This window comes from Sciurus carolinensis, chromosome 11 (genome assembly GCF_902686445.1).
Source record: "Sciurus carolinensis chromosome 11, mSciCar1.2, whole genome shotgun sequence".
Lineage (NCBI taxonomy): Eukaryota > Metazoa > Chordata > Mammalia > Rodentia > Sciuridae > Sciurus > Sciurus carolinensis.
The window spans coordinates 57,835,890-57,853,935 of record NC_062223.1 but is presented as its reverse complement, the minus strand read 5'-3'; the positions used below and the strand labels follow the sequence as shown (position 1 = coordinate 57,853,935).

Below are 18,046 nucleotides of genomic sequence, written 5' to 3'. Positions count from 1 at the left end.
ACTTAAAAAACTTTACACCCAAAATACAAAGAGCCCAATCAATAAATGGGCTAAGGAACTGGGCAGACACTTCACAGAAGAAGATATACAGGTGAACAACAAATATATGAAAAAAATGCTGAGCATCTCTAGTACTTAGAGAAATGCAAATTAAAACCACCCTAAGATTTCATCTAACTTCAATTAGAATGGCTATTATCAATAACACAAGCAATAATAAGTGTCGGCATGGATATGGGGGAAAAGGCACACTCATACATTGCTGGTGAAGTTGCAAATTGGTGCAGCCACTCTGGAAAGCAGTATGGAGATTCCTCAGAAACCTTGGAATGGACCCACCACTTGACCCAGCTATCCCACTCCTTGGCCTATACCCAAAGGACTTAAAATCGGCATACTACAGAGATACAGCCACATCAATGTTCATAGCTGCTCAATTCACAATAGCCAGATTGTGGAACCAACTGAGATGCCCTTCAATTGATGATGAATAAAGAAACTGTAGTATATATACACAATGGAATGTTACTTGGCCATAAAGAAGAATAAAATTATGCTGGTAAATGGGTGAAGTTGGAAAATATCATGCTAAGTGAAATAGGCCAAGCACAAAAAATCAAAGGCAGAATGTTTTCTTGGATAAGTGGATGACAATATATAAGGTACGGGGGTGGCAAGGGGAAGAAAAGAATGAAGGAACTTTGGATGGTGTAGAGGAAAATAGGGTGGGAGGGGAGGGGGACAGAAAGATAGTACAATGAAACAGACAGTATTACCCTATGTATATTTATGATTATATGAATGGTGTAAATCTACATTGTGTACAATCATAGAAATGAAAAGTTGTACCCCATTTGTGTACAATGAATCAAATGCAGTCTGTAAAAATAAAAAAATTAATAGAAAAAACGTATGTAGTTTCAGTTTTACTTTCCCTCATTAAACCCAAAACTCTAAAATACCCAAACCTAACTGGTATGAGTTGTTTTTCACTATTGTATCCCCAGCATCTAGCACACATGACTAGGAAACCATCTATTATTATATCCTTTTTATCACAGCAAGAACCTGAGATTTAGTGAACAAGAGAGATATCTGAATCACACAATGAGGGGCAGTGCAATGCCCATCTGATCCCTTGGAGCTCTGTTCAAGGTATCCCTACTATTCTCCGTCTCATGCATTATGAGGGACTCCCAGGCAAAATCTTCTTTTATCATGTAATGTGAAGAAAAATGAGGTGCTTAGAAAACGCTATTTGCCACATAGAATCACTCTTCTTCTCTCTCATATACTAATTCTGAGAAATTTAAGATGGGAAAAGGACCCTAATCCTACCCTCTATTGCTACTAATAGCACCAGTCAGACAAAACATGTGGACAGGAGATGGGAGGGTAGAAAGAAAGCAGTTTTGGAGTTTCTAATTTCCCCATTCTCTCTTTGCTATACTGTGAGTTGGAAGTAGCTGTATTACTGTACCTAAGGACATTGTTCCTAGACCCTTTCCTCAAACCATAGCTATATCCACAGCCACAGCAACAGTCATCTCTCAAGTCTGATAACTTCTTCACATTTTTAAAAATTTTTTATTTGTCCTAATGAGTTATAAATGAGAGTAGAAGGCATTTATGCATTTTGATAAATCATACATAAATGGAGTGTAATTTCTCATTTTTCTGATTGTACATATTATAGGATCACATCAATCATGCAGTCATATATGTACATGAGGTAATAATGTCTGTTTCACTCTACTGTCCTTCCTACCCCTAAACTCTTTCCCCCACTTCACTCCCCTCTACCTAATCTAAAGTAACTCTATTCTTCCCTAGTGCCAGCCTCCCTTATTGTGAATTAGCATCCACATATCAGAGAAGACATTCAGCCTTTGGTTTTTTTGGGTTTGGCTTATTTTGCTTAAGCATGATATTTAATGGAGTTGGAGCATATCATACTTCCCATTGTTTTTAATCATAGTGACATTGAACCTCTCTCCACTCCATGTTTTTTTTCCTTGGGGTGGAATAAGATCCACGATTCCACGTAACTTTCCCAAACTATGCAAATATTGGTAAACTGTTTCTTGGTTAAACTCTTCTCATTCATTTTTAGATCATCTATTTCCTTTTGAGGCTCTGAGAAATTCATACTGCATCAGAACTTTCCAACACAAGTAACATGAGTGACTGGTTCACTCACAGCACTTCAGTTTTGGAAAGCATGCATTCACCTATATTGTCTCCTGAATTAGGAAAGCAGCAGATTTCTCACTGTACCAGTAAATTTGAATGGTTCGAGTTAAGGAGTTAAACACAGAATGGGGAGAGGGCCCAAGAAAAGACAACTGTCTTGGTTTGCAGCTTTCACAACTCCCACACTTAAGCTTGTCAGCTCTCAGTGTTGCTAGGAGAGACTTTCATGTCTCCTGTCTGTTCCTGCTGAAACACATAAGGCTCCCTGTATACTTCACTTCAAGGTGAATTTATCTGATTATGGGCTAATAGAAAAAAGACAACAGCTTTAGGAGTAAGTTCTTATAAAAGTTTTACCTTTCTTCCATTCTTCTTGTTGGAGGTGATAAGCTGATCCGTGGCAAAAGGAAGAGCCCCCTGAGTTGGTTGCCACTACAGAACACGTCTCTGCTCTGGAGAGATGACTGTAGGGAATGGATGGAAGGCTAGTGCTTGAGAAAAGCTTATCAAAATTCAGATAGTCCTGTGATTTCCTGTTCTAAGTCTTACTGACAAATGAGAGTGTAGGCTTATTTGAGTGATATTCTTCATGAAATTATTCTCAATATTTAGTCTGATTCTATTCCCACCTCCCAACATCTACCTATACCTATAGCCACCTCATTGGCTCCTCTTCTCTGCAAGTGATCGTAGTTTTGGAGTTTCTTACTGCCAGATGGATGATCAGGAATGCCAAGCAAAATAAGCCCATTCCTGGAATCTACGTAACTAAAAAATAACACTTTTCTTTACTCATCACTCAAAATCCTCATGATCTGGTCCACACTTTTTTCTTATCAGAGCAGTTACACACAATTATTTATAGGCTTTTTTCCCAAATGACACAGATATGTATCAAATAAGAGGAAAACATCTTCCTAAGTTATTCTCCAAACTTAACAACTAATACCAGTTTGTCTTCTAAATATTTTTACTAGTTCTGATTTCAAATTTGAGGAGTAAATATTTTATTTTTGAATTAACGTGTATTAAAATAGGATCAATTGACGAATCACATGAATTGAGAAGAATTTAGGATATGGTATATAATTTGAAAAATAAGATTGTGAATTTAAAATATCTATGATTAAAATTCTAATGGTTCTCATGAAAAATGAGGGCAATATTCAATAGAAAATGGACAGTAAATAAAGAAAGGTAGATACATGAAGTGAGAGACAATACTAGGAATAAAAAAAGCTAACAGACATGAAAGTGACATAGAAGAACTCGTCAGTAGACTGAACACGGTCTAGAAAGAAAGTAAATATAAAGAACTGAAACTACAGGCTCACTGATATAAAGTAAAAGAAAAGCAAAGAAGAAAAATGTGTGCAAATGGAATGTTCATAGTCTGTGGGACAGTATAAAAAGAAATAACTTCTACATAATGGGAATATCAGAGGAGAACAGAAAAAAGAAAAGAAGAAATATTTCACATAATGCTGGTTTATAATTTCCAGAAATTATTATCAGAAACCAAACCACAGATGCAGGAAGCTAAGAAAACAGAAAGCAGGATAAAAACAACAGCACAGAAAAGATAAAAGGAATGAAGAAAACACAGGAAAGAACAAATCTCATTAGAAGAGTAGATAAGCTAATGAGAATTAGAATTGAATCAAACAGTAGAAACAAAACAAAATGTCAATAAGTAATACATACATCTCTATAGTAACATTGACTCTGAATGGTCTTAGTTCTCCAGTTGAAAGACAAGGACTGGCAGATTGGGTTAATAAACAGGACACAACTATATGTCACCTGCAAGAAACATGCCTCATTGGCAAAAACTTCCACAGACATGCAAGTGGAATCCAAAAACATCAGAAGTAGCAGATTTTAACCCAATTTAATCAGAAGAGACAAAGAATATGGTCACTAAATATGGGTAAAGGGAACAATCCAACGAGAAGATATAACAATTGCAAATATGTATGCTCCCAATGTAGCTGTACTTAATTTCATAAAGCAAATAATTCTTGATATAAAAACTCAGGTTCCGATATTGTCTGTGTGAGGAGAGGGGAGAGCAGACGCTACAGCTGCCGCTTCTACCACAGTTTGAAGAAAACAGGTCTGAAACAAGGTCTTACTCCAGCTATCTCTACACACAGTGACTGCCAGATCTTCAAGCCTCAAGTTCAGCTTTGTCCGCCAACCTGTCTGACATGTTGGGACCCGTGCCAAGCAGGGCCAGAATTTTCACAGATGTCAATACACACAGACCCCGAGAATACTGGGATTATGAGTCACATGTGGTGGAATGGGGAAATCAAGATGACTACCAGCTCATTCAAAAGTTAGGCCGGGGTAAATACAGTGAAGTATTTGAAGCCATCAACATCACAAATAATGAAAAAGTTGTTGTTAAAATTCTCAAGCCAGTAAAAAAGAAGAAAATTAAGCATGAAATAAAGATTTTGGAGAATTTGAGAGGCGGTCCCAACATCATCACACTGGCAGACATTGTAAAAGACCCTGTGTCATGAACCCCAGCCTTGGTTTTTGAAAATGTAAACAACACAGACTTCAAGCAATTGTACCAGATGTTAACAGACTATGATATTCAATTTTGCATGTATGAGATCCTGAAGGCCCTGGATTATTGTCACAGCATGGAAACTATGCATAGAGATGTGAAGCCCCATAATGTCATGTTCCATCATGAGCACAGAAAGCTATGGCTAATAGACTGGGGTTTAGCTGAGTTTTACCACCCTGACCAAGAATATAATGTCAGAGTTGCTTCCTGATACTTCAAAGGTCCTGAGCTACTGGTAGGCTATCAGATGTACAATTATAGTTTGGATATGTGGAGCTTGGGTTCTATCCTGGCAAGTATGATTCCAGAAGGAACCCTTTTTCCATGGACATGACAATTATGATCAGTTGGTGAGGATAGCCAAAGTTCTGGGGACAGAAGATTTATGACTATATTGACAAATACAACATTGAATTAGATCCACGTTTCAACGATATCTTGGGTAGACACTCTCATAAGCAATGGGAATGCTTTGCACACAGTGAAAACCAGCACCTTGTCAGCCCTGAGGCCTTGAATTTCTTGAACAACCTGCTGCGGTATGACCACCAGTCACTGCTCACTGCAAGAGAGGCCATGGAACATCCTGATTTCTACACTGTCGTAAAGGACCAGTCTCTAATGGGTTCATCTAACATGCCCGGGGCAGTACACCTGTCAGCAGCGCCAATATGATGTCAGGGATTTCCTCAGTGCCAACCCCTCACCCCTTGGACCTCTGGCAGGCTCACCAGTGATTGCTGCTTCCAACCCCCTTGGGATGCCTGTTCCAGCTGCCGCTGGTGCTCAGCAGTAATGGCCCCATCAGTCTCCTGATGCCTGAGCAGAAGTGGGGAAGTCCACCTTCTCCCTGATGCAGCTTGTGCCTGGGGGGAAGGGGTGAACACTTCAGAAGCACCGTGTCTGAACCGTTGCTTATGGATTTATAGTAGTTCAGTCATATAAAAAAAATTATAATAGGCTGATTTTCTTTTTTTTTTTTTTAAACTCGAACTTTTCATAACTCAGGGGATTCCCTGAAAATTACCTGCAGGTGGAATATTTCATGGACAGATTTTTTTCTCACCTTCCAAATTCAGTTCCTCTTTACTAAAGAACAAAGATAAACCAGCCTCAATCCCAGCTGCTGCATTTGGGCGGAGATTTCTTCCCATTCTTACCTTTGCTTCCCCCACCTTCCTACACTTTGGGGGGTTGTATCTCATGCTCTTCTCTGGAGATTACAAAAACGTAACTTCTCAGGAGGCAGGAAGGAAGAGAGGCATGCCGGACCCAATCTAAGAGCAGTGTACTGCTGTTGGCTTGTATCACTTGACTCCAGAAGTGGGTCAGTGGGGTTATCCTGGCGACTCTAGTGGAAACATGTCTTACTTAGGTTGAAATGTTGAAAATCTACACAAAGTGCAGACAGATCCTAAAAACTTCTATTTAGTATGAATCATGTCTTACTGACCTAACCCTAAATCTCACTTATAATTTTAGTTTTAGTTTAGTTTAAAATTGTGATACCTTCCCTCCCAGGCTTCTACCTTGGTCTTTTCCCTTTTCATCTCCAAAAATGCTGTGCTCCATAACTGGTAGGAGGGAGAAGGTAAAAACCTTTTCATTTTCTTTGACTTGGCCATGTTGAAGTCAGCTGGTTACTGGATATAACTTACTGCTTTTCTTGAAAGAGACATTTTCTATATAGGTTTCACGGTAGTAACGCTGAGAGCTGACGGGAGGTGAGGCCACACTGAGTTTCATTTTAAGCTGTCTACCTTCTTTTTCTCCTACCCTCCCCTTCCTTCACATGCCTTCCAAGGAGGAGACCTGTTCCTTCGTCTTGTAAATGTATCTAACTGGCAGGAGCAGAGCCACTATCTCCAGTGAAACAGAAATGGTAGACCTGTAATTGTGGCCAACTATCAACTCTTGTTCCCTGCCACCCCTTGCTGTGTGTATATATATAATACTTTGTCCTTCATATGTGAAAGATCCAGTGTTGGAATTCTTTGGCGTAAATAAACGTTTGGTTTTATTTATCAAAAAAAAAAAAAAAAGAATCAGTTTCCAAAATAACAACAATGTATGGTTTTAATACACTTCTCTCACTAATTGATAGAGCATCCAGACATAAAATCAATGAAGATATTGCAGACTTAAACTATAATCAAATGGACTTAACAGGCATCTACAGAATATTTCATCCAACACTAATTGAATATGCTTTCTTGTCAATTCCTCATGGAACTTTCACCAAAAGAGATCATATTTTAGACCACAAAGAAAGTTTTAGCAAATACAAAAATACTGAAATAATTCCTTGCATTTTATCGTATCATAGTAAAATTAAATAAGAAATCAACAAAAAGAAAAACTACAGAAACTATAAAAGCACATGGATATCAAATACAGTTTTTAATGATGAGTGAGTCATCAAAGAAATCATGGGGTAAGTTAAAATTTCCTCAGAATCAAACAAGAACAGAAATACAACATACAAGGACATATGAGATACAGCAAAGGCATTTGTAACAGAAAAGTTAGTACTATGGGTTCCTACGTGAAACTATCAGAAAGATCTCAAATAAACAAACTAAAGATACATCTCAAGTTCTTAGAAAAACAATAACAAATAAATTCCAAAACAAGTAGATTTTAATGATAAAGAGAATTAAAAAATAAAAAGTATCAATGAAAAAGTGATTTTTTTGAAAAAAAATTCAAGCCAAACTAACTAAAAGAGAGAAGACTTACATTTGTAAAATTAGAGACAAAAAAAATGGAATACTACATCAGAGGATTCAGAGGATCATTGGGAGGTACTTTATATATCTATATTCTAAAAAATTGGAAAATCCAGAAGAAATGGATAATTTTCTAGACTTATATGACCTAGATGATTGGAATAACAGTGGGTGATTTCAATACACCTCTCTCACTAATACATAAATCATCTAGACATAAAGTCAACAAGATGCTATGAGTATATAAACCAGGATAATACATAAAACTTAAATAGTCCAATAACAAGAAATAAAATTGAAGATTAATAGAAAACTTCTAAATAAAGAAGAGCCCAGGACTAGATGAACTAAGAGCTGAATTTGGTGAGGCCTTTAAAACAGAGTTCATATCAATGCTCCTTAAATTATTCCATAAAATAGAAAAAGGAAAGCACTTCCAAACCTATTCTATGAACCTGGTATCATCTTCATAACAAAACCAGATAAGGACTTGTCAAAAAATGAAAATTAGAGACAAATATCTTTAGTAAATATAGATATAAAATTCTTAACAAAATACTTGCAAATCAAATTCAGTAACATTTTAAGAAAATCATGTATGACTATTAAGTCAGTTTCATCTCTGGGATCTAAAGACAATTCAACCATTGCCAAATCAATGAAGGTAATACACCACATAATAGGATCAAGGACAAAAACCACATGATCATCTCAATAGATATAGAAAAACCTTTGATAAATTTCATTGATAAAGCAATCAGGAAAACAATTCTATTCATATAGCCTCAAAATTTAAAAAAGTATGAATCAATCTAACCAAAGAGGTGAGAGACCTCTACAAGGAAAATTAAGGAATTCCAAAAACAAACAAACAAACAGAAGAAGATATTAGAAGATGGAAAGAACTTCAATGCTCATGGGTAGGCAGAAGTAATATTGTTAAAATGACCATATTAACAATAGTGACCTACAGATTCAATGCCATCCACATCAAAATACCAATGACATTTCTTTGCAGAATAACAAAAAGCAGTCCTTTTAAAATTCATATGGAAGAACAAAAAAATCAGAATAGCCAAAGCAGTTTTGAAGAGTGAGGTTCCCCCTCAACTCATAACTCAGCCTCAGCAACTGCAAAGACCGTAAGTCCATAGTGAGTCTTAACCATTACCTCAGTTTCTCTGTCCAGACTGCTTGGCTTAGTTAGACCTTAGTGTCAGCGACTACTGTCAGATAAGCTTGAGGAATGTTCCCTACAAAATGTAAACTTAAAACAAATACAAGTAGCCAATGAGTGAATAAAAGGATGCTCAACTTCATAAGTTATTAGGTAAATGCAAAATAAAACAATAAAATACTACTTTACACTCGTTATAATGACCAGAATTCAAAAGACTGACAGGACAATACCACGTTCGTCAGAAGCATGTGCAGCAACTGGACTCCCACACTCTGCTGGTGAGAATATGAATTAGCAGTGACTTGAAAAACAGTTGAACAATTTCTTAGTTAGACTTATGATCCAGCAATTTTGCTCTGTGTTGTTTATCCAAGAAAATTAGGTTATATGTCCACAAAAAGCCTTCAATAAGAATGTTCACAGCAGCTTTATTCATAACAGTTGAAAACTGAAAATGACCCATATGGATCAATATGAAAGTGGTTAAACAGTGGTGTTTCTGTGCTCAGTTTTATAGTGCTAAAGAATGAAATGAAATAAATCAACCCCCAAAATATAATAATGAGTGAAGGAAGCTAGGAACGAAAAACGTGCACAGTATGCTTCCAAACAAATAAAGCCAAAGATCAGGCAAAACTGATATTTGGTGATAGAAATAGGGAAAATGGTGGCCTCAGAGTTGGGGCAGGGGATTACAAGGTAATTTCCAGAGGTATGAAGATGTTTTGTGTCTTGAATGCATTTCAGATCACATGGGTATATATTTTTTTTCGCATAGGTATATTTTTCTACCAAAACACATCAACTATATAACTCTCATATTTACATATCATTCTATCTTAATCATGCCATCAATAAAAATGAGAGTATTAAACAATGAATCTTTTTTAAATTCATGTATTATTTTTATGGAACATGGAGCCAAAAAAAATTAAAATTAATTAATAAAGTAAATATTGTGAGTTTTTTGGAATAAAACATAAATTTAACCTGAACCCTATCCTCCAAGAATAATTAATCCAGTAAATCGCTTCAGAAGCCTGCCATAAGGGATTAGATAGCTCCCAAAGAGAGAGAATCTCTAAAGGCAAAAAGGAAGGCAGGGAAGGGCACCTGAGATGCTCACACAGGATATGTGAAAAGAAATCACAGCAAGAGAGTCTACCTCAAAATGTATGCATACACGGTTGTTGGTTAATCTGTTCATAATCCACAACTTCACTTGCAAACAATTTGGAAAATTATGCAAGCAATACCCTTAAGGATGAAGTCTTAGTTCCAGGAAATGGAGATTTAGCACAGGTTTGAATTAAAAAGTCTTCAGTTTATATTTTTATTCCTTAAGGCATTTATACAATAAACACTTATTAAATCAGGGAGCTATTCTAAGCTCTGCCAAAATTAAAGAAGGGTATCCTTTTAAGCCCAGATCCAAATTTAATTCTCTTAGTTTTAAGACAGATGCATATATATATGAAAATAAATTATATAAATGTAACATTAATCTTTTTCCAGTGCAGTGTCCAAGGCAATGTGGAGTTTTCCTGCACTGGTTCCTGCCTTCTGTCAAGGAAGAATCAGTCAGTGTGGGAACAGTCTGGACCTCAGCATTGTTGAAATTCACATAAGTGGGGTAAGAATCTGAGGAAGGCTGTTCCAGAGACTCTGAAATCACCATTTGTTTAACAACCCAGTCTCAGTCCTCACAAGGATGATTATTATTTTAACTGTTTAAAGATAAGAGGCCACGGATGAAATCAGTTAAGAAAATCTCCAAAACTGATCATAAGAGAATTTGCCTCTCAAAGCAAATCTGTCTGATCAAAGCAGAAGCTCATTACTGTCCCACTCAGCAGCCTGCCAGGGTTTCCTGAGGAAGATCTCCACATTCATTCTCCTCTGGAGTGTCCTGAAGAGCCTTCTGCAGAACAAAGAGGTTGTCCTGCCCCTGAAGCCATTGGTTGGTGCAGATGTTCACACTGCAGGATATATAGAAGTAGAAAATGTGCCAAGACAACATATCTATATGAGTCTAAATCCAGAATAACAGGAACCTGTGGATGCCTGTGGGCAGGACACAGAGAAGGAAGTCTAGCACTATGAGCCCCACATATCATAGCCTGCTCAGCGTCATTTGCTGAAAAATACAGAGGATCCTGACCAGCAGGACCAGGCTGGACCCTGAGAGAATCATAAAGAAACAAACAAAAGAATCAGTCATATGGCTGTAATGAAATTCAAAGTCTGACATGAATCATAGTCAAAATGCTCCTATGGAAGAAACAAGAGTCCTCTAGTGGGATGCTCAGCAGCTGGGACAGGGCCCAGAGCAGGGCACATATGATAGTTGACGTGTGTCTCCAGTGGCAACAGCAGTACCAAGTGAACAACAGGACAGATGGATCTTGTTTGGTGCTAATGGCACTAAGCGTTTTCAGGCCTGCACTGTAGGCAAAGGCCAACACAATGTTGAAGAAGATGTGCCTGTAAAAAAAGGATAAAATGCCAGGCAATGGCATTTTATAGGGCACTTATAATGTGTCAGCAAAGGAGAAGAAATTCCACTGCAGCCACATTGAGGATATAGATGGAGAAGGCATTTCTTCACATGAGGAAGCCCTGGGACCAAAGTACAACCATAACTTCTGCCAGCCCAAGCAGGGTTTGATATCCTTGTCAAAATATGAAGGAATGTCGTCCTCATTTCTATTCACTGTTATGAAATCAGTCCCGTAGGCTGAAATGGCTGGATCCAAGCTCAGAAACCTCTACTCAAGCTCCAGGCATAAGATTGAAGCACCTTCTCCATGAGTTCTGATTCTCAGGACCACCCCGTTACGTAGGAAGTTCTGTCCCTGTATTATAAGAGAGGAAACAGTCTTTCAAATATTAAGTAATTTATCAGAGGTGGAGAATTTTGAAGCCTGGATAAAATCCAGTACTCTCTGACTTTAAGACCTCTCTACTACAGCACAGGTCTGTTACTGACCTGGGAAATGCCATAGTCCTACCACCCGGATGCACCGTGCTAGGCCATGTCGTGATCACTGGAGGCAGGAGGAAGAAATTATCATGTGATCCAGCTATACCACTCCTGAGTGTATCTGAAGGAATCAAGTCAGCATACTACAGAAATGCCCCTTGCCATGTTATCATAGCACTGTTCATGAAAACCAAGTTATGGAATCAGCCTAGATGCCCTTCAGTGGATACAAGGATAAAGAAAAATGTAGTATTATTGACACAATTGGCACAATGTAGTATTGTTCAGCCAAAAAGAATTTTTTTCTACAAATCATATCATTTGTAGAAAAATGGATGGAAATGGAGATAATCTATGACATAGAATACACACAGTAGGGGAAGCAGATCTAAAAATCAATAACTGATACTTCTAACTTAGTAAACTTATAAAGAAAGAACAAATTAAATCCAAAAAGTACAAGAAAAAAACAATAAGAGGTACCAATATCAATTAAATTAAGAACAGAAAATTAGTGGAGGAAAACTAATGAAACCAAAAGCACTTTCTTTGAAAAGATTTTTAAAATTGTGAATTGAGCTACTATTAAAAAACATTAGACCCTTAACTTTCTGACAGTGGCTTATCATAATATTCTCCAGTTCCATTCATTTACTAGCAAATGCCATAATTTCATTTTTCTTTATGACTCAGTAAAACTCCATTGCACATATATGTAGATGATTCCTTCATCTGTTGAGAGGCATCAGGGGCTGGTTCCATAAGGTGGCTATTGTGAATTCTAGCAACATTTTTTAGGAGGGAACCTCACACTGTCTTCTCCCATTTTCTTTGAATAAATGATTTTTTTAAAGAGTGGAAATCATTGACTGGTTGTTCGTTTTGAGGGGATATGAATTACAGGAGGCCTTGACTGTCTTGAGTGTCAGCCTAACATTCCATAGGTAGAAGGGTCTGTTTTGTATCCTACAATACAAAGTATACTAAATGGCAGTATGGAGTCACAGACAAGCATTTATTTTGCCCTGAACATTTTAAATCACATCTATTTTCATCTCGTTTTTAGTAGATTTGCTTCCTAAAGAAAATCACTCCTTGATGCTTACCTTATCAGAATTGCGTGCGCTCTGTAACATGTTTGGTCACAATAGTCAAGTTTTTCTAATGATTTTGCTAATGTGCTACAAATTAAAAATTGAGTATACAGTATATATCACATAAAATTGTGAACTAGTGGGATTTATGTTACAACTTATCAACACTAGAAGATAATGGAACTCAAGGAAAATTAATCTCCATATTTAAAGTTGGAGAGTCACTAGAGAAACTATTTTAAAAGAATCACAATGCATGACTTCTTAGATGTTTGGTTTGTATGTTAAGAACTGTGTACAAATTGAAAACTCCACATACGAATTAACCAAGACATTTTCAATTATTTAAAATTGCATCCGTTCTATTCATTCATTGAGTCATTTATTTCATTAATATGATAAACACTAATCAAGCCACAGAGATTTTCTAAGTCTTGCCAAAATTAAAGAAGCTGTTCTTTGGGGGTTAGACTGAAATTTAAGTCTTCAATTTTAATAGTCAAGGAACAGGAAAAAAAAAACAACTTGTCAAAAACATAACCTTCATTTGGTCTCTATCAGGTACAGTAACCAAAGTAATTTAGACCTTTCTTGCACTACTTTCAGTCTCCTTCTGAGGAAGGGAGTCAATAAAAATAAAACAGTCCTGGACCCTAGACCTGGTGAAACTCCGGAGCCAAAGGGGTGAAAGTCCTAAGGCAATTCAAGACATTGTAATCAATGTTTGTTTAACAGACCTTGTCTCACTTAAGTCCCCTGAGGGCAATTATTATCTTAACAGTTTTAAGATCAGAGGTCAAGGATGAAAAAAGTTAAGAAAATGTCCCAACATGATATGGGAGAAGTTGGGTCTCAACAAAAATCTGTCTGATCAAAGCAGAGGCTCTTTGTCACCATCTCATTCTGCTGCCTGACATCTCCAGGGCTTCTTGAGAACGGCTGTCTCCACATTCATCTTCTTCATGAGTGTGGTGCAGAGCCCGCTGGAGAACCAATCGGAGAGTTGGCTGCTTATGAAGCCTCTGCCTAAAGGAGTCAATAAGGAAGTAAATGATGGGGTTGGCACAACTGTTGACAGAGGACAGGAGAGATGGAACTGGAAGAACATACGACAAGAATATATCAAAGTCCGTCTCAACCCAGGTTACTAGGAACCTTGGATGCCTAAGGGAAGACCACAAAAAAGAAAGACCATCCCTGTGAGCAGGATGGTGAAATACAGCCTGGTAATCAGTCTTTTCCTGGAGCTACAGAAAATCCTGGCCAGCAGGGCCAGGCTAGACCCAGAGAGAACAACAAATAAAAAAATCAGCCAAGCAACTGTGAAGAAATCAAATGCCTGACACCAATCGTAATCAAAATCCTTAAATAAGAAGTCACAGTGGTATCCTTCCAGGATGCTTAACAGCAAGGACAGGATCTAGAGTAGGGCACATAAGACAGCTGACGTGTGTCTAGGGCGGTGGCAGCGGTACCAGATGGGCCACAGGACTGACAGATAGCCCTCAGTGCTAATGGCACTGAGCATGCTCAAGCCTGCAACGTAGGTAAAAATCCACAGAGGGGCAAAGAAGCTATAAGTGTAGGTGGAGACAGAATAAAAGATTATGGCAAAATACAGCAGGGTATCTACAATGTGGCAGCAAAGGAAAAGAAAGTCTGCAGCAGCCGGGTTTAGGATGTAGACAGAGAAGGCATTCCTGCGCATGTGGAAACCTAGGAACCAGAGCATGGTCGCGTTTCCTGCCAGCCCAACCAGAGTAATAATGAGCGTCAGCAGCTTCACAATCAGGGTCTTCTTGCAAAAGTATAAGGGACTATCTTCCTCATTTTCATTCATTTTTGTGAAATCAGTCCCCCAGGCTGGGGGAGTTGGATGCATGCTCAGGAACTCTCCACCGGTGCCCCTGCAAACACAAATAAGTTTTCAGTACCTGCCACTTGCACTCCATTTCTAAAGACCACCCTGCTATGTGGGAGGTACTGGCCCTATGTAACAGGGAAGAATACAGAAGCTTAGAGAGGTTAAGTAATTTATTGAAGTTGGGGGATTCTGAAACTTGGATAAAACCCAATACTTCCTGATTCTGAAACATGGGTCTGTTACTGACATACGAATATTCTATGATGCCAACACTCTCACTGAGTGTCCTAGGTCATGCCATGTCCTCCAGAGCAGACTGTGTGGGACAGAAATGTGGGTCAGTTCAGAATTCCTCTGAACAGGAGTTTCCTTTCAGGAGCAAGAATTCAGAGGTCCCAGTAATGACAAATGGCCACCCTCAGTGACTGAGAGTGGTCCTTCTACCAGGGATAAAGGATGTCATTTAGAGTCATAAAGGAAATGTGACTTCTTGCTAGGGTAGGTGTAGGAATAGACAGATCTCTTGGGGAAGAAATGTTTCAATTAGTCAGCTTTATGAGGACAGGAAGTACCTTATTCTTATCAAGGTTGCTTCCCAGAGCCCAGCTCCATGTGGAGGACAGAGTGAGTAGTCAAGAAGTCTGTAATCCACAAATGAATGAATGAACAAGTAGGAAGCATAAAAATACCTGAAATTTAGGTTAAATGTTACAAAAAAATTTTAAGTAGAATAAGGCTCTAGGAAACACATATGCAATGAAATGGAGCAATTCTATTCCTCATAAATCCTCTGTGGAAAACATAGATGTATTGGAAAGTATTCCTCATGTAACAGAGATGAGTAATAATGGTCACAGTTGTGTCTCTATCTCAAAGAAGTCTAGTGTCTGGCTTTAACTGAGCATGAGAAGGGATTAAGGCTATAGTTTAGGGACAGGGTTCAGGAATGATGTGAACTTCTGGTGCCTTTGAGAAGTTGAAAAGAAAGTTTGAGAAAGAACAGAGAAAGAAATTTGGAAATGAGGCTGAATAGAGGGTGTTTGATCATGGAAACTTCTAAGGGGTTCAGTGAGCAACTTGCTGTGAGTTATATGACATAAAACCCATTCATTACCCATCCCCATTGATTCTGAATAGAGTTTGCTTTCTGAATTAAAATGTTTCCTCTGTGAGAGTTCTTTGAGGGGGGAATATTTTTAATGTTTACTGATGAAGGACTTTGGGTGAAAAGAGAGATGCTTATGCACAATTCAGGTGGAAAACAAGGAACTACACAGAAATAGGTAAAATGTAGCAGCTTGGAAATTAATATGTGGTATACCTTTTGATCCTGTAAATAACCATATGATGTATTACTATTCCCTCCTTACATAGGAGAAAACAGAGGCACAGGAAGGTTGAAAGTTTTGCCCCAGTTTTGATGCAAGACAGTGACAGAGCCTGGATTTGAACCCCCATATCTGCACCAATGCTGCTGCCCTCTCCAACCCAGCAGCTCACCTGCCATTTGGAAAGGAAATGGAAGACAAAAGCTGTATTCTCAGAGATTTAAAAGGAGCAATTCATACTTTTTTATAATGGGATATGCAAGTCCATGAAAGACAACACATAAGAGGTAGTGAGAGGACAATGGACAACAGACTCCAGCCTAGAACTTCTACCGCCTCCGAAGAAGCACCAGTCAGTGCCCGAGCAACTCACACAGGAAGTGAGGATCTGAGGAAAAGATGGCAGGAACCTCTGAGCATCAAGGGCCAAATGCAGTCGTTCAAATACTCTCATTGTTACTGTCTAGGAACTGTCTCCCTGGTTGTCCTGAGGAGGATATGGAGGAGAACCACAGCCATCTTCCCTCAGGGTTTCTTTATCCTTTTATTAATGGCTCTAAACACAAATTGAACTCTGTTTTTAAGGCAATATATATTTTTCTTTTGTCTCCTTTATCAAACTCAAATCTCCAAATCGTCTAAAACTGCTGGGTTTCGTCATTGTTCGTGATTATATCCCCAGCATCTAGCACAAGTATTTTGGAGACCAATTATTGTAATATCCACATTTATCAGAGGAAGAACCTGAAACATGAATACAAAAGATATTTTAACCACATGGTGAAGATCAAGTCCAACACCAGCCCTGATCTCAGGATCCTCTTCAGTTCTTTCTCACTCTTCCCTATCTCGTCATTCACTATATCAGAAACTCCCAAGAAAATATTTCTTGAATAATGGAATACTAAAATGCAAAGGATAATCATGGTTTAGAAACTGTTAGTGCTCCAGTTATACTTCTTCTTTCTCACATAATTGGGAGAGTTTTAGACCAGAGAAAGGACCCCAATCTCAACCTTCCTTAATGGTGTTGGCACCATATGACTAGGCACGGGCCAGTGGGAGGTGAGCAGAAGTGTCCCAGATCTTGGATTGTGCTGTCCCTGCTCCTTTTCCTCCATCGTGGAGTGCTGTATGACTGGAAGCCAGGTAGGATCGAGAGGATGAAAGGACATCTCTAGGAATGAAGAGGTCACCAAGTTGTAAAGACCTCTAGTGTTGAACATCTTGGAATACCCAGTCCAACTCTAATAAAGTTTCTGGTTTAAGTAGCTATGATCACAGGTATCTCTTTATACTAGCAAATGCAATAAACTTAAAATATTTGTAAATACCCATGTACCTTCTGCCTTTAAAACTACATCCCATTCTTTTGCATTTTTTTATTAGTGCATTATAGCTACACATAATATTGGGGTTCATTTTGACACAATTGTACAAGCATGGAATACAGTTTGCTCCAATTCAGTCCCTAGTACTTACCCTTTCCCTCCCCTCCTCCCTCCCCCTGTTCCCTTTCCTCTACTCTGCCCATATTTCTTGTATTTGTTTATAGTTTATTCATTAGTGCATTATAGATATACATAAAGGTGAAGTTCACTGTGGTATGTTCATATATGTACATGAGAGAGTTTGGTCAGTTTTATTCCACCATTCCTCCCTTCCAGTCCCTCCTCCCTCCCCCTGAATGCCCATTCTCTTCTTCACTGATCTCTCTTCTATTTTCACTACTTCCCATTCTCAGGTAACTTATGATATTAGTGAGAGATTATTCAAAGAATATGGCACAAGATAAGGAGATTAGAACAAACAAGGACCAAGAAAACTGATAGGAGATGCAATGAGAAATGTATCCAATCACATTGGGATAGAGAAGGTCTCAGAAAATACCATTAGTTGGGAGGCTACCAGAGGAAATAGATCTCTCACATTTTCCAGCAATGTTGCATGTCTTCTCTTCCCTCTCCTCTTCTGAATCCTGGGAAGATACATATTTATGCCTCATCTATAAGATTCATTTTGCTCTGCCTCCTGATTACACTTAGCCAAAGGAATATATTGACAAAAGATTAGACAGCAACATGACAGCAA

General features: G+C 38.2%; 1 protein-coding gene and 2 pseudogenes across 1 annotated transcript; 1 reads left to right on the top strand and 2 right to left on the bottom strand.

Annotated features, from left to right (window-relative positions):
* The first annotated feature begins 4,362 nt into the window (after positions 1-4,362).
* Positions 4,363-5,573, top strand: LOC124960071 (casein kinase II subunit alpha-like; annotated as a pseudogene).
* A 5,226-nt stretch (positions 5,574-10,799) lies between these two features.
* On the bottom strand, positions 10,800-11,326 carry LOC124959469 (mas-related G-protein coupled receptor member X2-like; annotated as a pseudogene).
* Positions 11,327-13,653: 2,327 nt separating this feature from the next.
* LOC124959468 (mas-related G-protein coupled receptor member X2-like) lies at positions 13,654-14,645 on the bottom strand. Its single transcript, XM_047517913.1, is given in 2 exon segments — positions 13,654-13,919; positions 13,922-14,645. Coding segments are annotated over 2 exon segments (990 nt in total).
* Between the last annotated feature and the right edge of the window lie 3,401 nt (positions 14,646-18,046).